Source organism: Coenobita brevimanus, chromosome 23, assembly GCF_032717465.1.
Source record: "Coenobita brevimanus isolate Jiangsu-jjx chromosome 23, ASM3271746v2, whole genome shotgun sequence".
Taxonomy (NCBI): Eukaryota; Metazoa; Arthropoda; class Malacostraca; order Decapoda; family Coenobitidae; genus Coenobita; species Coenobita brevimanus.
Window position 1 is genome coordinate 52,343,804 of NC_136976.1, and position 24,900 is coordinate 52,368,703.

A 24,900-nucleotide genomic window follows, 5' to 3' on the forward strand; every position below is an offset into this window, starting at 1 on the left:
GCTGTGGTAGAGGGGAAACCGGGTTGCTGGAGGTGTGAAAGTGAAGATTTTGTTACCCAACTTTGCAAATCTCCACAAGTCCTTGGGTAGTCCACGAAGGCTCAACACCTGTCTCTGGAGAAAGCTGAATTTAAGTACTATCTGCCATACCAAGTATAATGTTCTAGGGTTAATCTCTGATTTTTGGCTAATATTTTCCTACAGGTACTCAGACCGCAATACAACTCTGCCACCCGGGGGGGGGTCGGCTGTCCATTGGCCGCGCTTTAGGGGCTAAGGAAGGCCACAGCCAAGACTGGGCTTTCCCATGAGCTCTCAAGGAGTGTCTGTTGTATTGTTGGCATAGGTGATTGTGCACAATGCAGTCTTCCATAATATGCTTAATAGTATGGGGTGCTGTGTTACATCTTGGACAGGCATCAGCGACGGAGTCATCCAGCCTCTTCTGGTAACTTAAGAGGGCTGGATGATGCCCACATCTCAGCCTGGCCAGGTGGACCCTGTCCTCACGAGGGAGATAGGATTCAGAAGGGTGGATATCAGGAGACCGTGCATGCATCTGTGTGTAGCCTTTTTGCTAAGATCAAAGTGTAGGACTCTGGTGAATGGAAGTAGCTAAGATGGGGAGAATGTGAGTGTGCAAGACAAGGGAATTTCACAAGCTCTAAATGTCAGTTAAAAACACCATTTAGCTTCTGCTCGATAGCCAGCAATAATTAATGTTAGTCCCTGATCTTGGGGATAATTATAGTGGTTATTCTGTAGTACATGAAGTGAACCGTGGACCTTGTTGGAGGAACATAAGTCAAGGGTGAGAGGAGTGGAAATTAGTTATTTGAGAAGAGCATGTGGTCACATTGAGAGACAGACTGATAAATGAGGAAGTGAAAGAGTGTTGTGGTGTGGATGTGGATGTGATAGGAAGCGTTAGGAGAAACACATTGAGGTGGTTTGGCCATGTGGAGAGGATGGAGAGTGAGAGACTGATGAGGAGAGTATGTAAGTGTGGTGGAGGGAGGGGGGGAGAGGGAGGGGAAGGTCACGGATGAGATGGGGGGATGGAGTGGATAGGTATATGAGAGACGGGGATGTGAGCTGGGAGCAGGGCAGTGAAATGGTAAGGGACAGGGCAACATGGAGGTGATTTGTTTGTGGCCACCCCTTATGGGATTAAGGCTCTGGCAATAGATAGATATATTCTGTAATAAGTAAGAATTCATGTAAATATGCGATACTCATAAGTGAGTCATTATGGAACAGTAAAAGTGTCAGTAATAATATGTAATTGAGTTAAATCTCCATGTATTGAGTGACTTGTTTCCATTTATGTTGCTGAAATAATGTAACTGTCATGTACAAAGTTTGTAATAGTAAAGTAGAAAATGTATCTGTGTTCTGGAAGCTCAGTTAGTGTAACAGTTTTCCTTGTAGTCTGGGAGGGAATTAGGACAGAAAGGTATACACAGTGTCACAGTGTCCCAGCTTTAATTTTACAGATTCTCTCTGGACTTGCCTCTGCTGTCCATACTGCCATTGTTCTCATGCTACCTATCTCTGTAAATAGCAGTCATATATTGTGCTCATTAATGACGGCGAATTGTCTTGTTATTGTTGTGATGGTCCCGAAACCAATCGGTGTTGGAATGTTGCCTTGTGTTTATGTATTTGTACGTTGAAGTTTTGCTGTGCAGTACTCTATTTGTAAGGTATAACATTAAATAAACGTTCTAACCACTTAAAGTGCTTCATAATGATTACCAATGACAGAAAACTGCAAAACACCACATTTAGGGGGTCTAGGGAGCAAAATATGGAGTAGTTAAAACTTACGCTGATTCGCACCAAACACGCCACGTTAGGAACGAAACCCTCATGTTAGGGGCGAACTTGCTGTACAGGGAAACTGTCTAAGACATATTACCTAAGATAAAGTAATCCAACAAGATTATGGCTTTACTAGGTAAATCAACAAGGATATGGCTTAACTAAACCAACAAGAATATGGCTGCCCACCTTTACCCAAGAGAACAACAGGCATGATGGAGGTAAGAAGAGGATCCGAGGCAGGATGAGGCACCTGGCGTGCATATCCTGCATCACCCACCACACCACCCGACAGACCACCTTCCTCACCACTTTCGTCACCAGCACTTTCGACACTTTCACTACCTAATGCACTCACTTCGTTCATACACCCATCAAAGTGTATTTCTGACACCTCAAACATCGAATCAGCCTCTTGATCCTCCTCAGGATATGGCTTTTCTGATGTTGAAGGGAGTGATTCCTCATTTTGTTCAAGCCAAAGGAAACAGGTGATGAGTGTTTGCTTCTGTCTGTTTACTTCCTGGTTGTGCTTGATGGTGTACTAGCAGAAGGTTCTGTCCAGTGAAGACATCTCCTCCACTCGCATCTGAGAGCGTTCGATGTCCTTGAATTCTTCCTTGAATTTATCAAGGGCACACAGTACCCTGCTGATCTCCATCATGGACATATCTTCACTCTCCATCAATGGTGTTGCTGGCTTTTCTGCTGCGATCTCCTGCTCTGCGTCGGCCTTGTCCACTCGCTGCACGATTTCCTGGGGATCCTGCTCTGCTGCGAATGTAAACCCCTGATCTCCTCCAGCGACATGGCCTGAAACCTGGGCACAGCTTGTGCACTTGTGAGAGTGGCTGCCTTGGCAGCGGCCAGGGACTGAAAGCTGCTTCCCGGTGCGATTTCTCACAGGTGCGGTATGAGGAGGCACCAAGCATGGTTAACTGTTGCAGTGGTTATATCTGCCCAAGAGGGCAACAAGAGAGTGATGGCATCCTTGAGGTTGACTGACCGCCAAAAAGCCATAATAGTCTTCTCAGGAGTTGAAGTTGGTTGTGCGGGTGCTGTGCGTGGTGAGGATGAAGTGGGTGGCGAGTCCAAACATCCTCGGCGTCCATGACATCACTCCCAACTGTGTTCAAGTCAAGAATTGCCTGCAGTTCCTCACATCTGTCGGTCTTGCTGTGGAGGTGATCGTAGAGGCGTTGCTGGTATAGCTGCTTGACTGTTGCAATCAACTCCTGGTCTAGCAGTTGGATGAGAGAGGTCGTTCTTGGGGGCAGAAAAATGATCTTTCATTCCTTGCTGAGGTCTGCTAGCCAGGTTGGATGACTTGGGGCATTGTCGAGGACGAGAAGCACCTTGAAGGGGATGCCAAGTTCCCTGGATTTAGCCTTGGCATCAGGGATGAAGTGCCGCAACATCACTCGAAAATGATGCTACTCGTCATCCAACCAATGGAGTTGCTGTACCAGTATACCCCGCTGTCATCCATGCAGCGAAGATTCTTGAAACATCTGGGGTGTGCTGCGGTATGCATCACAACAGGATGAATCTTGTGTGAGCCTGGTAAGTTCACAGCGAACATGACGATTTGTCTGCCCCGGGCCTGGCACTGTTGTTTACTGATATAAGTACACTTCAGCATAGCTTTGTAGTATAGGGCTGTTTCATCATTGTTATAAATTTGGTCCCTGCTGTAGCCACCCTTGTCGATTATCCCCTTTAGGATGGCTGGATAATCCCTGGCCACCATTTCATCCGCTGATGCACTCTCCCCCGTGAGGCGAATGTGATGTAGCTTCTTTCTCTTCAGAAAGCGGCAGAGCCATCCCACAGAGGCTTTAAATGGTTTCTTTACAGCAAGCTTTAGAGCTATAGCTTTGTAGAAAATCTTGGCCTGGTCCCTGATGTAGCACCTGTTTAGTGGAACTCCTTCCTTCTCCTTCCTCAGGGTAAATGTAGCCAGGTACTGCTTCATAAGAATTATAGCCTAGTTGGTCAGCCTGCTTCTCCTGTCCAATGCCACCATCCCATATGTCTTCACAGTCTTCTTTATGGCCTCCCTGTTAGCCCGTGTAGTTCGCACGGACGATTCTGCCAAGCCCAGTTCCTTGCCAATGGTCGTGTTACCCTTCCCACTCTCCTTCTTCCAAATGACTTGCATCTTCATGGCATGGGTGATTCACTTCTTCTCGGAGGAGGGGGCAGACATCTTGGCTCACAAAAAAATTAGCCTCAGAGTACACAGGAACATAGCTGGAACAGCAAGTGTACCCTCTTTGCGCATGTGTTTCCTCTGTTGGGACTCTTACCCCCTCTAAGCGGCGCATGTGGGCATCACGTGACGAGTGCGCAGCATCGACGTCACAAGGTGGGCAGAGTGTAAGTAACCGTTATCGCTTCTTGGGGGGGTAATGTCGCGTACTCAGGGTAACCCCGGATTTGGGTCACTCTTCGCTGCCCGTCTCACTTACAAGGAGTTCAGTTCGCATACTAATAAAAAATACACAAAAACTTAAAAAAAAATAGGTCTTCATGTACAAGGGCGATCGCGTACTCGGAACTCACATACTGTGGGGATGTACTGTATACATACATATATATATATATATATATATATATATATATATATATATATATATATATATATATGTATATATATATATATATACTATATATATATATATATATATATATATATATATATATATATATATATATATATATTAATCTTTAAGATCTCTAAGCCTTGGCTTCCTGCTATCTTCTCTATCCCTAACTACACTGCTAGTGTGTACTGTACTTCAGACTCTAAACTTTGGCTTCCTTCTATCATACCTGCCTCTAATTACTTTGCTAAAATGTACAGTGCTCGACAAAAGTATTGCTTGCCCAGTGCCCCCCCAACAAAACAAACCTTTCAACTATGGAAAAAACATGTAAATATTGCATTATAATTACTATTAATGCTTGGTAGTAGAATGGATGCGGAAGATGTGCAGATTGGCCTGGGAGGAAGGTAGAGTCACGGGGGATTGGAAGTCAGGTATAATTATTCCCTTGTACAAAGGAAAAGGGGAAAAAGAAGTGTGTGGTAATCATAGGGGCATTTGTCTTCTTAGTATAATAGGAAAAGTGTATGGTAGGATACTTATTGACAGAGTTAGAGAAAGAACAGAGAAATTAGTTGGAGAAGAACAGGGAGGCTTTAGGAAGGGAAGAGGTTGTGTAGATCAGATATTCATTCTTAGATCTTTCGTGGAAAAGTTTCTAGAGAAGGGAAAGAAGTTGTATGCGGCTTTCATGGATTTGGAGAAAGCATATGACAGGGTGAATAGACAAGGATTGTGGAAAGTGTTAAGAATATATGGAGTAGATGGGAAGTTGTTGAATGCTGTGAAGAGTATGTACAATGGTGTGAAGGCTGCAGTGCGTGTGGATGGTGAACTAAGTGAATTTCTCTCTTTGAAAGTTGGGTTGAAACAGGGATGTGTCATGTCTCCATGGTTGTTCAATCTGTACATGGATGGGGTAATAAAAGAGGTACAAGGTAGGGTAGTGGATATTGGAGTGGCCCTGGTGAGAGAGGATAGTGTTTGGAAACTCCCTGTACTGTTGTTTGCAGATGATACTGTGTTATTGAGTGAAGACGAAGGGGAGCTGCAAGGCTTGGTGGATGAGTTTGGGAGAGTGTGTAAGAAACAGAATCTAAAGGTGAATGTAGGGAAGAGTAAAGTGATGGTCTTTGAGAGAGGTGAAGTCAGTGAATGTACAGCGAGGTTGGATGGTGAGGAATTGGAAAATGTGAGTACGTTTAAGTACTTGGGTAGTGTGATGAGTAAGGATGGAGGTTTGGAGGGTGAAGTGCTTGAAAGGGTACAGCAGGGAAGAAAGGTTGCTGGTTCTTTGAAAGCAGTGATAAGAAACAGGGAAGTGAGCATGGAAGTGAAAAAGTTATTACATGACAATATTGTGATACCAACTCTAACGTACGGAAGTGAAGCTTGGACGTTGTTGGAAGGACACAAGTCAAGAGTGAGAGCAGTGGAAATGAGTTATTTAAGAGGAGCCTGTGGAGTCACATGGAGAGACAGGCTGACGAATGAGGATATAAAGGAGCGTTGTGGTGGGGATGTGGATGTGATAGGAAGCGTTATGAGGAACACACTGAGGTGGTTTGGCCATGTGGAGAGGATGGAGGGTGAAAGACTGACGAAGAGAGTGTATGTGAGTGAGGTGGAGGGAGGAAGAGAGAGGGGGAGGCCAAGGATGAGATGGAGGGATGGGGTGGAGAGGTATATGAAAGAGGGGGGTGTGAGTTGGGAGCAGGGCAGTGAAATGGCAGGGGACAGGGCGACTTGGAGGTGATTTGTTTGTGGCCACCCCAAACGGGATTGAGGCGTCTGGCAATAGATAGATAGATAGGGTTTCCTTTGCACCTCTTCACGGACCTGAGACGTCGTGGAAGTGAAAGGGGCAGGTTCCTCAGGTGCTGGGGTGATATACTTGCCCAGGACTCACGAATGGCTGCTTCCAGCTTAGGCAGAGAGCTCACGTCCTTCCCTTAGAGATTCTTCTTCATGAGGTACCAGAGGTTTTCTATCGGGTTGATGTCAGGGCTATTGCCTGGCCAGTCTTTCATGAAGGAGACCTCGCAGTCACGAGGCCAGTTGGTGACAGATTTGGCTTTATGAGCGGGTGCACCGTCCTGCTGAAACACTTGTGCACCAGTGAGCTCAAAGGATTCAGGTAAATGATCACAAAGCAGCTCCAAGTAAACGTCCTGATTCACTCTGCAGTTCCTGGAAAGCACAACAAGCTTCCCCAACCCCTTACCAGAGAAACAACCCCATACCATTAGTGAATCGGGTGTTTAACTGCGCTCTCCACGTAACAGGGTCAAGCGGGTCACTACCTCTGCGCCGGTACATGCGCGCTCCTCGATTATAGGTAACGGTAAACGTTGCCTCATCAGACCACGACACTGACAGCCACTGCTCCTTACCCCAGGTAAGGTACTTGTTAGCAAAGGCAAGCCTACGAAGTCGCTGGTTACTTGTAAGAAGAGGCTTTCTCACAGGCCTGTGGCTTGTGTAACCAAGTTCATAGACTCCTCGAGAAACAGTGTGCACTGAAACCTCGCCACACACTTCCAGGTTGCTCTCCTTAATTCTCCTTGCAGTCACACGAGGATTAGACTCCACTGCACATTTGAGCACATTAACAGACCTCGGGGAAGTTTTCCTGGGCCTACCAGACCGTGGTTTCTTTGTAGGAACATCACCACTATTTTCCACTCGGTAACGGGCACACCGCCTCTGCACTGTCGACCAAGCCACACCAACCAAATCACTAATTTCCTTGTGGGGTGGCCTGCCTCCTTTAGAGCAATGATCTGTGGTATTATTTCACTAGACAGTTCATGGGTAGAGGCCATATTAACCCCTCCGTGGCCGAAGGCCTGGAATTTTCTGTGCACCCCAGGCTGACGCCGGGGCCATTTTTTGAAGTTTCGAAAATTGATTTTTTTTTTTTCTTGCCATATTGAAGAGAAAGTTCAGATGCACCTAACAGTGCAAATCCCAGCTTCCTAGACGCATTTTGTGGCTTGCAGTGAAGCGCAGAAGTTGCAGAAATATCAGCAACCGATATCGCCGCCCAGGGGCACTGCCGCATCGCAACTGGGCAGGTGTTATTATTTTTTTTTTTACCTCCTAAAACAATGCGAATGGTGCTGAAATGTTATGCATATATGAGATATGATTATATTGAATGATTTCAGTACATAATCTGTTAGGAATGGCTGGAAAAAAAAAATACAGTATTATACATTTTCACCTTTTTGATATAAAATATGTTTATGGTAGTTTCGAGTTATTTTTTACGTTATCGTTGTGCCCATGCTTGGAAAAGGGAGCGAAAGAGTTGAATTTTCAGTCCTAAATGAGAAAACTGCACGTCCTTCAAGGCTAGACTCTGCCACGGGAGAATAAAGTGGAGGGTCAGTCCGATTAGCAATAAGGAAGTTAAGTCGCAACTTCCAGCTCCCACACCACGAGCATGGCTAAAAATAGAATCATAATGCAGTTTCAGAACTAAGAATAAGTCTAATTATTACGAATACAGATACAAAGCAGAAATATATATGTTTACGGACGAGGGAAAACGTATTTTTTCCGTAATAACATGTTCATCTTTATCATTTTACATTCATCTTTTTTGTTTTACCATGTTATTTGCACAATATAAATTGCTGTCTCGTAAACAAGGTGGTTGTGTGTGTTTTGCAAGGGAAGAAAAAGATTGTATTTTCTTTTCTGGGTCGAGATAATGGGTGTAACTGTGTGTGTTTAGGCATGGCCGTGAGCGAAAAAATCATACATCCACTTGTCACGACAGCAGGTGGTGAACTGATGGATGATACGTGAGAGGGTGAAGTCAAGGTCAGTCTCATGTGCCAGATTTTCATTCACTTCCCGAAAGTTTTCACAGTTTTCTACAAGTTGCATTACATCAAATGATCCAAACCATTACAGCAAACCTGAGCAAATAGGTAAAGATACCAAGACAAAAATGTATTTTTCTGTTATTATCATGTCTTTTTTTGTATGTGCCTGTATTACTTCTTAATCGTAAACAGGTGGTTGTGTGTATTTTGCAAGAGAGGACAAAGATGATATGTTCTGCCTGGGTCGAGATAATGGGTGTAGTTATGCTTGTTAAGGCATGGCCAGGAGTGAAATAATCGAAAATCCACTTATCACAGCAGCAGGCTCTGAACTGCTGGATAGGGTGTATGGGAGTGTAGTGTAGATCAATGCGAAAACGTTCAGAACGTCCATTCACTTCCCAAAAAATTTTGCAGTTTTTTATAGGCCGCGCTCAAACGACGCTGGCTGCCATTTATCGGCTAAACGTCATTCAACGCTGGCGGCCACTGAGGAGTTAAAGTAGCGAAAGCCAAAACACTGCGGTTCACTAAGTAAAAAATGGCGCAACAAGAATGGGAGGAGCGGCTGGGTTCCCCTCTCTCACGCAGCCCGCAGGCAACTGAGGCGCCAGCCAACCAGCGTGCAGTAAGGCCTCAGGCTGCCGTGACGTCATATTAGCTCCCAAAACTTCTGGCTAAATTTTTTCTCCTAAAAAAGGGTGATTCTTTTTTCGCCAAAAGTATTGCACACCTTGACATAGGCGCACAATACTTTTGTCAAGCACTGTACTTCAGACTCTTCTTTAACTCCGCTAACTATTCAAAATTCTTCAAGTGTGCCAGTGCTAAGATGGAACTTTTTTTTTTTTCTTTCAGACAAATCTCCTTTTTATTAGTTAATGCATACCCCACCTGTGGCTCTTCTTTCCATCCATATATTTCAGAATCATAAATCTTATAGAGAGGACAAAAAGTTATCCATTTTTTCCGATTTAACAGTTTGTGCTTTGGGCAGTTAGATTTTTCTACACATCAACATCAGATGTTTTAAAGGTATGAATTCAAAGAAAATCCAGCAGTGAAAAGGTTAAGAAGCATGAGAATATGATAATGTGACCAGCATTTTCAGTGATCCTGTAGACTGGTTTTAGCTGTTGATTGACAGCATTTTTTTTTTTTTTTTTTTTTTTTTTTTAATAAATAGAAATTACACATCATCATCATCTGGTACTAAACATTATATTGAAGACTGCTTATAAAATACTGTATTGGACAAGCAAGAAAGCTTGCTGGTTTACTGAGAGCAGTGGCAAGGAATAGGAAAAGTGAATATGGAAATTAAAAAGTCACTCTGGTGTATGGATGTAAAGCTTGGATCTTCTTGTAAGTACACAAGTCAGGAGTTACAGCAGTGGAAATGAATTACAGTATCTGAGAGGAGCATGTGGAGTTGAATGAAGTGGCAGACAGAAAAAAAGAGGAAGTGAAGGAGTGCTGTGATGATGATGATGATGTGCTAAAAACATTAGAAGTACATTGAGATAATTAGATCATGTGGAGAAGATGGAGAATGAGAAGCTGAGTAGGAAAGCATGAGGTGGAGAGGAAGAGAGAGTCCAAGGATGAGATGGGGGAATGGGCTGGAAAGAGGACAGCCAGATGCCAGAAGACAAGTTGTCATGGAGGCAGTTCGTATGTGGCCACCTCCTTATGATATTAAGGCATCTGACAATAGATAGATCAATAAATCTGCTGGTGTTGCAGTTGTCTCTCTTGACTTTGTGTGGGCTTTCCCACCATGCCAAGGGGTCATTGTATGCAGCATGTGTTAGGGGTGTAATGCTTTATAGTAGTGAGACTTGTGCAGTAGAGAAAGAGGATATTCATAGACTCAAACATATGGAGATGATAATGATGATATGGATGTGTAGTGTGTCCTTGAAAGACAGGCACGGGGAGGTTAGAATTGCAAATGAAAAGTCGAGAGGAAGGATTGAACTATTGAACTTAAATGTATAGTTCTGTGGTGAGAAGGAGTAGACTGTAATTGTTTGGGCATGTAGAGATGATGGGGGATGACAGCTGGTTGGGGAGGGTAAGAGGTATCATCGCGAAGGTAGGGTTGCAAGAGGCAGATCGAAAAAGACCTGGGACAAGGTCATAGAATGTGACCTCATGAAAACGGGATTGAATAGAGATGCTGCTAGAGATTGAGCAGCATGGAGAGCCACCATTAGGTGACCAGTGCCAATGCATGCAAACATGTTGGAACCTTTATAAACAAATGAATGAAGAGAGACATATTTCTATTTTAAGAAGCTGACTTTCACAAAATTTAGAATGTTGTAGTATTTTATATAAACATTTTACCAAATAATGTATAACATGTTTCATATAAGACAAGGCATTGTAAATTTGACTTGATATATATTCACTTTCAGTACTGTATGCTGAAGCCTGTATGTTTGATCAGTCTTAATACTGTGTGTTTTTAATGCAAACATACTATGCATATATGTAATGCACTAACTCATACTATTCTGTTGTTTGAATATTTGCAGAGTATGACTAGATCTTTTACTTTCAGATTGTATTTCCTGAACTACTCAATCAAAAGTATTTAGTGATCTGCACAAAGCTACATGCCAGCTACATATGGATCAGTTACAGCCAGAGCATCATGCCACTGATGAAGGAAATGAATGGGCATAGTGTGAAGACTCTCAAGATGACTGGTGCTCAAGACCATATGGATTTTGACTCAGAGAAGAATAGTTATTATCAACAAGTCATTAAGTTTGAGCCATTGTACAGTTTTCTTGGAACATTAACAAACCTGACAACCTTAAAGTGTTCTCAGATGTGTAGTAATAGCATGCTTCAACTCTTCTCAAAGACATGCCCACATTTAGAGGATATAGATATTGAGATGTGTACTGATGTTGATGATGAGGGAATCTTTCATCTTGCAGGACATATCCCGACACCAGACACTTATTCCATGATTAAAAGAGGGGTTCAAATGCCTTCTGAATCTGTTTGTACAAAGTTAAGAAGAATAAATTTAGAATATACTTTAGCCTGTTCAGCGAGTGCAGTAATGCTCTTATATTTCTGTCCTAATATAGAGGAGTTAAATGTAACCCCAGATGTTAACATTGGTGATGTCTTTACAACATTGCATGGTAATGATCCAGAGAGGCATGAGGAAATTAGTGCACGATATTCTCTTAAAGTTATACATGCTAACATGGAGCTTCATGAGAATGATTTAGCTCTCATTGTCAGAACTTGTCCCAAGTTGGAGGAGGTTATGTTACGATGTAATGGGGTGGAAAGAATGGACAGAAATTTACTTGCTAATTTGTTATGCCTGAAACTGAAATCCTTAAATGTAATGAACTGCAGTATGCAAGCCTTGTTATGGTACTTGGAACAAAAGGGTGAGAGTCTCTCATCTCTTACCATCCAGCACCTTACAATGGCACCTGTCAGCCTCACATTCACCCGTACTCACCTCCAGAATGTGATTCAGACTTGCCCAAACCTCCTTAAGTTTACACTAAAGCTCAATAACAGACCAATCCAGCCTGATGTGCCTTACACCTCTTTTGGCCGGCAGTTGTCACACTTCAAGTCCCTGTCACATCTGATGGTTGAGGGTGCCACAATCACAGCAGAGGACCTGACAGTATTGGTCAGCCATTGCAGACTTTTAAGAGAATTGCACATTCTCATTCACAACCTAGAGATGCTAGAGGATGAAGTGCTGTACAGACTTTTAGCTACAGGGTGCCTACATAATCTGTGGACTTTATTTTTGTATCGCCCAATGCTGACCCTTGCTGCCCTCCGGAGACTTCTGGATGAATGCCCTTACCTACACACTGTTGGGCCACTCTCATCTTGGGCTATAAACAAGAATGATAGAATAAAATTAAGCAATGAGATCAGGACAAAGAACTGGGACCTAAATGTGGAAGGGCCTGAGATGATGCACCTGATGATATTGTGAAGATACCTGGCAGTGTACTGCAGTGTTTTATGTACAGTAAGCTTCCCAATATCTGTATGTGCATTATCCGTATCATGTCATTATCTGTATCAGTCGACTTTAGTTGACTCTAGGGCAGAGGACGGGGAGAAGATGTAATCATCTCTATGCCGCTACCACACAGGAAAAACAAAAACAAAATGTATGACCAGTATCCAGATACTGTACTGTACAGTATTATATGTTAATGCATATTTTATATTCATGTTTTGTGTTAATATGTTGTGCTTTTGTGGCAAGGATAATTTTTTGGGCAATTGTATGATTTATGGGGGGGTTTGGGTAAATTTCACATTCATATAGGCTTTGGCTTTATCAGTATGTATGTTAAAGTGTTTACTGTATTTCCTAACCCACAGATATGAACCTGTTTCATCATATGAATCATCCTTTTGTTTCAGTTTACATGTGCTTTTTGTATGATCAGGTATAGAAACACTCAGTATGTCAAAATATTAATCATTCTGCATAACACAGCTCAGTACATTACAGTACTGTACTGTACTGTACACATAATTATGCAGTTTTGTGAGGGCTTATTAGGAAGGATTGCAGTAGAAACAAGAAAAATTGCATTGATGATGAATCTGTTGTATGTAATGCACTCCCCTCTTGTGGGGTCAAGACATTGTCCATATTGACAGGACTTTCGTTTGGGCACTGTACCACTGCAAATGGACACCCTTTCTTACATGAGCAAGTGGCTTTTGGGTGAGATCAGATGTTCAGCCTCCATGTCAGCAGTTTGTGCTCAAACCCACTACAGTACTGTACTGCTTGATGCTTATGAAAGTACAGTAATGAATTACAAGTTTTCCCTTTTACAGTCAGTATTCAAGAACTGATTGTAAGTAACAAAAATTAAACAAGACTGTCTACTGAATGTTAAATGCAAATATCATTGTTCAGTTTACTTTTATTGTAGTCATGGAATTAGTTTCTTTACTGAACTCATCAAAATTGTCTTACACATGGAAGCACTGGTGTGTTGATTGTCATCTGGGCAGAGGTAAGTGGTCAAGGATGATCAGTTTTAAAAGTAAAACACCTTGTTACTCCAAAGACAGTAGGCAATGAATATATAGAAAATAAGTGAACTCAGTATGTACAGAACCAAGTACAGCATAATATTAAGAAAGTTTAGTCATGTAATTTATTAGATAAAAATAAATCTGTCAGTCAGTACACTTTTATTATATCATTTATGTTGTGTACACTTTGTAAGTTTGCAAAATATCAGAGTACAGTAATCCCCGTAATAACTGGATGCCCAATTCCTGGACACCCCAATTTCCGGCTGGGCATTCAGAACCCAAAAATGGCAAGAAAAGTAAAAAAAGAGAAAATCAACATTTTTTTTTTTCAATCGTACTTTGAACTTGGTGCCGGCGCTGAACAGCTGTGTTTTCACGCATAGTAGGGTAGCCCCCTGCTTCCTCCCCTCGCCAGTTACCACCTAATTACCATCCTGACTAGAGTAGACACTTGTCGCAATGGCTGCCGCACATTCTCGATTTTGTGAATAAACTGTAATACCTTGCCACTAGACCACATGGGAATTTACAGTGTTGTGCAGTGTTAAAAAATTAGAGTTCAGAGTGTAAAAGATTAAGTGCAGAGTGCAAACTGGCATGTTGCAACTGGCATGGCGCAAGTAAGAACAGAATGTGCCCTGTTAAATAGTTAAAATTCACAGTGCAAAGGATTAAGTGCAGCATAACACTGGATTACTGTACGTGCTTCAAGAGCATTTTCACCACTGCCAGAGCCTTAGAGGAGACGGGTTAATCTTTGTAACGGCCACGGACAAGTTGTAAGTACCTTGTACACTGCTAAATATTTTCCATACTCACTTCTAATTCCTCATTCTTTGGTTCCTTTTCATTTATTTCATGCTTTCTGTCCCTTATTTGTGTGAATAGGGTCTTAAATAGGTGCTATACATGTCCGGTGGGGAGTTATGTAGGTGGTTTTTTGAGTTAGGCTGGGTTAGGGTCCATAAGTACCCGTCCAGGAGGCATTTTCTCAATTCCTGGACAAACCCAATTTCTGGACATGACTTTGGCTCTATTACATCAGTTATTGGAGAGATTCTTTCCTCTTTCTTCTGCCTGCGGTTGACTTTACACTCCCTTTTGTGTCTTTCTTTCCTTCATTCTTTCCTCTTCCTTCTGCCTGTGGGTGACTCTACACTGAGTGACAAGCCAAATGGTTTACTGCACTGGGTGGTAACCATATAACCAAATTTTGGCTCCTGGTGGTTTAGTGGGTAATAAAGGTGCTCTAATCAGATTGAGCCAGTGAAGGTTTATATCCAAGGGATGGTTGGGGTTTATTGCTCACATAATGCCTCTCAGGGATGAGTGAGGTTGGTCACTCTCATCTTAAATGCCAGGACCAACTTTCCTAGCCCCGGGCTCCTACGCTCCTTGTGGGGCAACGTAGGATTAGATGATGGATGGATGGATGGATTACTTTATAAAACTGCAACCCGATAAATTCAGTAGTAGCTTAGTAAAGGTACAGTAGACCCTCATTTTGTGCATGCTCCATCTAGGCCTATATTATAATGATCCAATTTCTGTATGTTTGTTTGTCCAACTGTTACCATAACATAGCAAAAGCGGCGCATTGTAGCTCAATTTCTGTCAGAGCAAGGTACTGTTAAAATGCTCTAACATGAAGAATAAAACAATTTCCAGTCCAATCAGGCCACCGGTTCCCGAGTTATGACTCATTTCTTGAATTCGCAAAATGACTGTATACACACCTGTGGAAACTGACCAAAAGCGTCACACTAAGAAATGTCCACAATTACGCTGGCTCCAGGACCATTTTTTCAAGTTTCAAAAATATTTTGTTTTCTTTACCAACATGAAGAGAATCATGTGGCACACCTGGCAATGTAATTTTTAGCTTCCTAAACCCATCCTGTAATTTATTATGAATTGCTGAAAAATTTGCAAAATGACCGCGTACTCGTCTGTGGAAACTAAACAAATGCACCACAATAAGAAATATCTATATTTTCACAAAAACAAGCACAAACAAACAAGATTCAGTGTTGCTGAAATGGTTTGGAATGACTAGAAATATGTAATACGAGCAAAATTAGTACACATTATGGGAAGTTTGATTTTAAAAAAATATGACGATGCAAGGTAGTGCGATTTTTGTTACAGCATGGTACCATTAAAATCCTCATACTTGTAGAATAAAATAATTGCCAGTCCAATTGGGCCACCAGTCCCTGAGTTATGACTCATTCCTGAAGATTGGAAGTGATGACATCGAGCAGAGGCCGCCAAAGACGGCCCCTCAACGAGTTTGCGCAAATCACATTTAACACACCACTGCTAACGTCTACCCCAACACATATTGAATCGCAAAATAGCTGAGCAATATTCATTTTCCCTCTACTGACATTCAAAATGCTTGCAGTGATGTGGCAGTGACAGCATTGATGTCATTGTTGTGGCACATGAACTTAGGTGAACAGTGTGTGCAGAATGATGAAGAAAAGGTAGTGGTGGACAATCAGGATATTAAAGATGTCTGGAGAGAGCATTATAACTGGCTGGTGAATGAGCAATTGGGCTGGAACAGGGAAGGTTTGGACTGGAACAGTGGATCCAGTGTTTGGCTTTGGTCTTTGGCTGATGCTGTTGCTGTGAGCAGGACAACAGGCAGGATGTTGTTGGGGAAGGTGATGGGTTCCCATGAGTCTGGAAAAGAAGTGTGAAATTTTAAAGGCTTGATGCTGATACAATAAACCCTCAGTTAATTATCCGTTGTCACAGTATCTGACCCAATGCAATTTCCAGTGCTGCTGGCTCAGCTTTATTTATGCAATATCGGGCAAAATTATGCAATATCCAGCACTGAACTGGCGGTTCTGTGCAATATCCGGCACAGAGGTGTATCAACCGGCTTGTAAACGGTAGCCAACCAGCAGTGTATTACTGTATTTTATCATTACTGTATTTTACACTTAATTTTCATCTCTTAATAATGGGAAAGCTTTTAGGATAGAAAGGTGAGATGGATGAAAACGCAATATCCAGCTCAGTGCCGAGTATTGAGCCAATGGGGGGTATTATGCAATATGCAGCATAGGACTTGGCTGAATTATGCTGGATAATTGAGAGTTTACAGTTTAAGAAAGTTCCAGAACACACACAGTGTAGAAAGAGCATGCCTAATCTCAAGCATTACTTTACTGATATAAGATAGGCGATAGATGTTGCCAATGACAAGAACTCATTATTCTCATCAAAACCTACTGTAATGCTTTCCAAGACAAACAAAATGTTACTAATACAGGCTGGAAATATTAACAGTTATGAATCACAAGCCATCCAATGATGCACCTCTACAACTGGGATTATTAACTTCGAATACGCTGAGACATTTTTGTCTAAAATGAAAGAAAAGCATTTGGGAGCCGAATGCTAATCGCCTGCCACAATATGCTTTTGGGCAAGTTATAAGCTACTTAAAAACCAAATGTGAAGAAAATTAACAAAACTCTACAGAATTTAGTCACCATGTTTCACAAAAAGCCAATCCATATTAAAACTAGTTGACCTTTGGCAGCCATTTTGGTGACCTTGACCTTGACCCTGAGTGCTCATTTTCGAACTCGTCCAAGATTTTGGCCATATCTTGATACCCTGAAGGTTTCATGTTTTATGATAGCTCAAGCCATTCATGAGTTATAATGGTGTTAAAGGTGGACGATAAAAACTAGTTGGCCTTTGGCAGCCATTGGGTGACCTTGACCTTGATGCAGAGTGCCCATTTTCGACCTCGTCCAAGAGTTTGGCCTTATCTTGATACCCTGAAGGTTTCATGTTGATAGCTCATGCCGTTCATGAGATATCTTATAATGGTGCTAAAGGCAGGCGATAAAAACTAGATGACCTTTGGCAGCCATTTTTGGTGACTCTGGCCTTGACCTCGAGTGCCCATTTTCGAACTCGTCCAAGATTTTAGCCATATCTTGATACCTTGAGGGTTTCATGTCAGTAGCTCAAGCCGTCATGGAATAAGATGGTGCTGAAGGCGGGCGATAAAAACTAGACCTTTAGCTGCCATTTTGGTGACCTTGACCTAGAGTGCCCATTTTCGAACTTGTGCAAGATATTGGCCATATCTTGTTATCCTGAAGGTTTCATACAGATAGCTCAAGCCGTTCATGAGATATAATGGAATATACACTGACAATAGTAAAACACACACACACACACACACACACCGCTCGCTGGTGCAGTGGTAACGCTCTCGCTTGCCAACCGGTGGACGGGAGTTCGCGCCTCGCTCAGGTTGCGAAAAGTTTCACTGACGAAGTGGGTGGTTACCGTCCCCCTTGAGCAAGGGGACGGGTGTGTGCGTGTGTGAAGGTCACGGTCTTGCCCTTAGATCGGACTATATGAGCTCTCAGCTCCCTTCCGGGAGGGTAAAAGCTGACGATCACGACCATCAAGTGATCCTGACCGACCCGGTGAATTACACACACACACACACTCTCTCTTAGAGTGGATGAAAGACTCCTTGAGAGACAAATGTTATGCTAGGTGTTTTTAGGCCGACTTCTCATCCTAGACACACTGGCGGCAGAGCCGGGGTTCTCGAGACCGGAGCTAGAACACAAGAAGAAGAGCAGGACATAAAAACTCTGGACAACAATCTTACACGTGTATTATCTATATTACAACTCACAGTGTACAGTATGAATATACAGTAGGTTACACACAATGCATTTTTCAGTCTCAAATGCGCTAGGCAGACTGGAGGGATCTGACTGGACTGGGTTGTGTCAGTACCACGTAGGATACTACCCAGTCGCAGTGCTGCCAACCAAAGTGCTCCAGAATTCCCTGAATCCTCGAGCAAAAATTCCCTAGAATTCCCCATCTCATAATAATGTATCTTATGGTAGGAAAGAAAACCTTAAACTGGATGGAAAGATATTTTTTTTTTTTTTTTTTACAAACAAGAGTGTGTACAAGCTATTTGCATTACTTTATACATATTCATGTGCACACTGCACAAATATAACATAAATAAAAACACTTTGCTTCACATTTCTGTAAGGAAAAAACTCTCTTGGTTAAAAGAAGGCTAAGATCATGTTAGTTGCTGATTAATCCGATTCACTTGCATCACGCTCATACATACCTAGATTCATTTTACTTATTAATTTGTCATCAACAGAAAAAGTGCCACATCTAGCATCCCCCAAATACCGTTTGGAATGGAGAAATCCTACAAGTGTTTTGGTTGAAAGACTGTTCCTCTGTTTTGTTTTCAGGTTGTTCACAGCTGAGAAAATTCTTTCTGCTGTGGCACTTGAATGAGGAAGACAGAGCAGACCAGAAACAAGTTGTGACAAATTTGGAAACATTGGTGTATCATCACCACTCTTCCTTTCTTTAATTATATGCCAAAACTCTTCAACATCAGTGGAATCTGGAACATTAAGTTCAGTGTTTCTCAACACCCTCCATTCCCTGTCTACCTCATTCAACTGATCATGCCCTATTATCCCAGGAACTAAACTAGCTAGTGGTGCAATGGAGGTTACATTCCTTTCCATGACTACTCTGGGATGAATGAAGCTGATGTTCTTGAGTATCAAGCTTTTAAATGGAAATCTCTCTCTTTTTTTTTTGTCGATAAATTGCATTATTTACGCAATAAATTCTTAACGCCCAAATTTCCCCAAATTGAGACATTTTCCCCATTTCCCCATTCGGACCATCGATTCCCTAAATCTGGGGATATTTTCCCAAGGTTGGCAGCACTGCCCAGTCGCAAGGACACTAGCCGGACACTGTAAACAAGATGGATGTAAGTCTCACACAGTATGTTATTTGGTCACGAGTACACAATATGAATATAGGTATTACATCATATACTATGCGGTGGTAAGGGCACTAGTCGGACACAGTACACAATATGAATATGAAAGACACAGCATATTCCTCAGTCACCAGAGCACTAGTTTGGCACAGTATACAACATGAAGTCCAGCATCACACTATACACTAGTCAGTCACTCTTACACTGGGCAGACCAGAGAGCTCCGACTGAGATGCAGGAGTCTGATGGCCCCCAGGTGTTGGAGGGGTCCTGTCAGGTAACCCTTCTTGTAAGGGCCACAGAATGACCTTCAAGGGTGACGTCATCTGTGGGCTGCTGCTGGGCGTGGTGAGAGGCCCTCTGCTTGTGGGTCCATGCTGAGTGGTCTGATCCTCGGGACTCGGGCTAAACAGAGTGAGTAGGCACGCTTGTCTGCACCCACCCTGGGGAGAAAGTCGCCGTCATCTAGGGCTGAGGAGGTCGCACCCCAGCGTTAGAGAGGTGCCTCAGAGAGTCCAGCGTTTGCGGTCTCCCTCCTGTCAGGCTGCAGTGAGAGTTGAACGGCGGCGTCATCTCCAGCGGGAGACCATCAGCTGGTCGTCTCCCACGGGCACCGGCTGCACTGCACACACTCCCAGGAACAGCACTGGGCCTCGCCACACCTCCAGACAGGAATTAATGCTCCTCCTGGGGGCTGCCTCTGTAGGGAGAAACAGAGGAGCTTCCCACTCGGCTACAGGATGGGTGAGCCAAGCAAGGGTCGTCCTCCACAGGGGAAGTCTCAGGGGATGAGAGACTTTTGTTGGCTTGTCTCTCCCTGGCATGGCTACAGGCTGTCACTGAGGTTCCGTGGGCAACAGAAGGAGGGCGGCTGGAAGCCATCCCTTTCCTGTCGGTGTGGCTGGAGGCCGTCACTGGGGCCTGACTTCCAGGCAGGACTGTGGTCGAGAGGTGGCTGAAGGCTGTCACCTGTGCACAGGTGCGGCTGGAGGCTGTCACCAGTATCCTGCACGGGGAGTGACGTGCCGTCGAGGTGCGGCTGAAGGCCGTCACCAGTGTCTTACTCTCAGTGGCAGCTGCAGATTGAGAGAGAGCATTACCGTCTCTCCTCAAGTGCAGCTGGAGGCCGTCACCGGTTCTGCAGGAGAAGGGGGGGGTTGCAGCAGTTGAGCTGCTTAAGGCTGTCTTGGTATTTGTGCGGCTATAAGCTGTCACGTTATTTGTGCAGCTAAAGGCTGTCACTTGTTTTGTGCAGCTACAGGCCATCAAGTTATTTGTGCGGCTAAAGGCCGTCACTTGGGTGCTGCTTGAGACTGAGTATTTAGCCCCAACCCGAACCTGTCGGGCTGGTCCGGTTGGAGGTTAACGTACTCAGACTGCGACATTACCGCTAGGTCCATTCCAGGGAATAAGGGCGCAAAATAGTTGGGGACATAGGTCCATACTGCCTTGGCAATGCGTGTGCCCTCAGAGCCCCTCCGTGGTCTCCTTTGGGGGGGTATCCCCATGTCCTGGTGGTGCTCAGTTGCCGTGGTAGGTATTTCAATAGACAAATGAGGACAGTAATAAAAGACAGGGTCTGAATGGAGGAAAGTAACAAGTGGAGTCCCACAGGGCTCTGTATTAGCGCCCGTATGTTTCTGATTTATGGAAACGATACAGTAGATGAAATAAACAGTTTTGTATGTCTGTTTGCTGACGATGCAAAGATCACAAGGAGAGTAGCAGTTGAAGGAGACTGTAAAATGCAGCAGGAGGACCTGGTTAGGATTCGCAGTTGAAGCTGGATGTGGGGGAAAAAAAAAAAAAAAAAAGTTAAATATTGGAAATGAGTACAAGTACCAAAAGACCATCATTGAATTATTTGATGGGTAATGAACTAGTCACAAAAATGAGAGAAGAGGAGGGCTTGGGAGTGTTGGTCCAAGATAATGTGTCACCTGAAAAACACATAACAAGATAGAGAGACGTATAATCTCTTGATGAACATAAGTGAAGAATCCACCCGGCGAGCAAGCCAGACACCACCACCCCAAGAGGAGGGCACAGGGAAGTGACCCCCATCCCACAAGGAGATGATGATGAGGTTTTTCTGCGCTCCGAGCGGAAATGACGTATTTCCCCTGTGACCTGACGTCCCTCTTCCACGCAGCTGGACCACAAGGTAGTACGCAGTTTGAGTGCTCTACATTCCGATGGAGAGAGCTCTCGCCAGAATCAGGATGGGACTTGCAACAGCCTAGTCCCAAGCAGGCCCTCGGATGCTGTGTCCACAGGATCGGCCTCCAGAAGAGGAGGGAACTCCACCGGAGCCTCATGTCCTGCGATACCTCAGGGGAGCAGCGGCACAGTAGCATCCTCCGGATTTACTGTGGGAGGAGCGACCACTGGTTCTCCTCCCTCTGCCACCCACCTCTGGGAGCCAGCATGTCAACACATCCTACAGACGACCTTCGCTGGATCTCCACAGGAGGGTGGTGAGCCCAGGGGTAACGTCCACCAGATCTACCTCTGGAGGGCAGACCATTGGTCGTCCTCCAACTGCACTATCCCCCGACGGCAGGAAGGCAGAGTCCACCAGACCTGCGGCGCCCACCAGGAGACCCTACGGGCCTCCCCCTCTGGTTGTCCCTGTGATGAATGGTCACCTGGAGGAGTATCAACCGGATCTCCTTCGGCTGCTACCCTGGGCAGGAATCTAGGCATTGCCCACCAGGTCTGCCTTGGCGAAGGGGCATCCTCCTGACCCCCCTCTTGCGCCCCAGCACAGAGTTTCGGCAGGGACCGTTAGGCCCACCAAGTCTGGGAGCAGACCACTGGTTGCTCCCCCTCTGTGACACTGGAGGTTCCTGTCAAGGGTGATGCCTCTTGCTCAGCCTCCCCCTCCCATGGCAGAGCGAGGTGCCCCTCTTCTCTCCCCTCCTGTAGGGAGGGTGGAGACTGCTCCCTCACAGGTACCCCGCCAGAGACACACCAGGGCGAGACCACCCCAAGGCCAGGCATCCTGTTGCTGGGCACCACCCTCACCACCGACAGCCACTGCCAGACTCCCCCAGGGCGAGCAGCCACAGACCATCTCTGACGGGCTCCTCCCCGAGGCGAGACCACAGTCCCCGGTGCCAACAAGCCGCCCCTGCCACCGGCTGCAGCTGCTGGATTCCCCCCAGTGCAGGCAGCCACAGCCATCCCCTGACGGCTGCCTCCCCTGGGAGCGACTCCCGCTCCTGGATGGCACCACTCATCCTGCAAGCAACCCCTGTACTGGACTCAGCTAGGTCTGCCCCCAGAACACTCACCATGATGAAGGGTAGGCGTCGTGCTGTGCGCCTCCTAGCCCTGTTTGGCCCTAGTCCTGAGGGCCACTCCTCTCGCAGGGCCCCTTCAGCTCCTCCAGGACACCTGGCGATCCTGACAACAACCCACACCAGGAGCGCACTCCTGATGGCCCGACCCCCTACGCCTGGCCGCCACCTGCAGCTGCCAGCATAGTGGGCCCCGGCGCAGCCTAGCACCACTCACTGCCTGTACCCATGAGTAAAAGAACTCTAGACTATTGTTATATCTCCAGCCAGTGTTCCCCCTCGTGTGGTAGAGTACGACCTAGTGCGAAATAGATTCCTCCCAGTGCCCCTAGTGATATTCTCCCACCCCCCCATCCAGTGAATGGTGCATCCAGCAAAGAACTCACATTAAGGCCAATAGTGGTACAAAGGCACAAGACCCCAGTCACCTCACGTGTGCACCCCCCCCCCCCTGTGCGATACACAGTTAACCCCATAGACGTATCAGTGTTGTGTCTTTGTCCCCCCGAGTTGTAGTATACAATACGTCCCCCATAGTGATATCCCATCTGTGCCAAGTGAGTGTGCCAAGGGTAATACTCCGTGAGTCTATGTCACGCAAGAAATAATGTGAAATAGTGTCACCTCCCGTCCATGTCACGTGAGCAGGTAATAAATGATATATCCCCACGTCTCATGTCACGCGAGTGTAACATAAGACAGCCTGTATCTCGTCTATGTCACGCGGATGTGTTATAGGTAATATAAAGTTGCATCTATGTCACGCGGATGTGTTATGGAATGAGAGAATATTCCCGTCCCTGTCACGTGCATGTATGCATATCGAGATAGACTGTGTCAGGGGTTCTATTGAATCCTCACGTCTGTGTATATTCTAGTGAGACTGTGTTAGGGGTTCTATTGTATCCTAACCTCTGTTTATGTTCTAGTGAGACATACCCAGTGTATTGTAAGTGCCATATGTGCATTGTATCGTAGAATTATTCGATGTTAGTGTGTACTATATTTCTGTGTAGTGGTTAATGTATTGTACTGATCAGGTTTGGTCACGGACCGTGATGTATATCATTGTACCAATCTTTGTATCTTGTTCTGCATTTAATGTACGTGTGCCTTTGATCAGTTGGTGCTTGGGCTTCCCCTCCTTGTCTGCATACTCTGGCCCGGTCGAGAACAAAGAACCTAAGGCCCGCACCGTACCTGAACCTGAGGAGTCGGGGTCAGACTACGTTGTATAACACTAAGAATAGGATTTTATTACAAGGACGAGGAGACGATGAAAAAATTGACAGTGACCATGATTCGCCCCAGGTTGGAATATGCGGCAGTTGCGTGGTGCCCACATAAAAAGAAAGATATATGTTATGCAGCATAGTCTGGGCCCGACGTCTTGGGTCCAGGTAAGGTGCGGGCCTTGGGTTCTTTGTTCACGACAGAGCCAGAGTAAGCAGACAAGGAGGGGAAGCCCAAACACTGATTGATCAAAAGCACACCTATATTAACAATAAAGCAAGTTACGAAACAATACACGCTACGGTCCATGACCAAACCTAGTGACCACAGAAAATTGACCAATACAGAGAAATATACCTTACACTTACACAGGGTAATTCCGCATTGCAATACACGCGTAAAACATACAATATGTCAGATGTGTCTCATTAACATATACACAGAAGTGGGAGTAACACAACACTTCCCCTTTAGTCTATCTCGATATACACAACGCGTCACAGGGACAGGAATATATTCTAATTCCATAGCACATCCGTATGACATAGATGTAACCTCATACCAACTATAACACATCCGCGTGACATAGACGAGATATAGGCTGTCTTATGTTACACCCGCGTGACATGGGACGGAGAGATATATCACCTATTACCTACTCATGCGACAGGGTCGGATGACACTATTGTGACAGTATTCTTGCATAACCTGGACACAGAACGTGAAACCTTTGATGCATTCACCCGGCATAGCCGAGATAGGACTATGGGGGGGAGGGGGGGAGTGTATGACAACTCAGGAGCAGAGGCACAACACTGATACTTAAAGGGAGTCCACTGTATATTACACTGGGGGGGTCACACGTGGAAGCCGGCCGGGGCCTCATGCCTTTGTACCAACACTAATGTTCAGCGTTAGTTTCCCTGAAATTACAGTTCAATGCACAAAGAAGGGGGGCAGGGGTATCACTAGGGGCACTAGGGAAGGTCTGTTTCACACAGGGTCGTACAGTGACACTCATGGAGGAGGCAACAACAATCTTGGAGTCTTTCTTCTCATGAGTACATGTTGTGAGGGGCGCTAGAGTGCGCCGGGGGCCTGCTACACTGGCAGCCGCAGGTGGTGGCCGGGCATAGGGAGCAGGCCGTCAGGAGTGTGCCCCCTGTGTAAGTCACTGTCGGGATCGCCATGGGTCC

At 44.8% G+C, this 24,900-nt stretch overlaps 1 protein-coding gene across 1 annotated transcript in view; it reads left to right on the forward strand.

Moving 5' to 3' along the window:
* The window catches only part of LOC145392970 (uncharacterized), a 74,177-nt gene extending 61,773 nt beyond the window's left edge, over positions 1-12,404 (forward strand). The window contains exon 4 of the mRNA XM_080267264.1: positions 10,839-12,404. Coding sequence (XP_080123390.1) covers positions 10,839-12,266 — 1,428 coding nt within the window. The 3' untranslated portion in view covers positions 12,267-12,404. The remainder of the gene's footprint in view (positions 1-10,838) is intronic.
* The last annotated feature ends 12,496 nt before the right edge of the window (positions 12,405-24,900 follow it).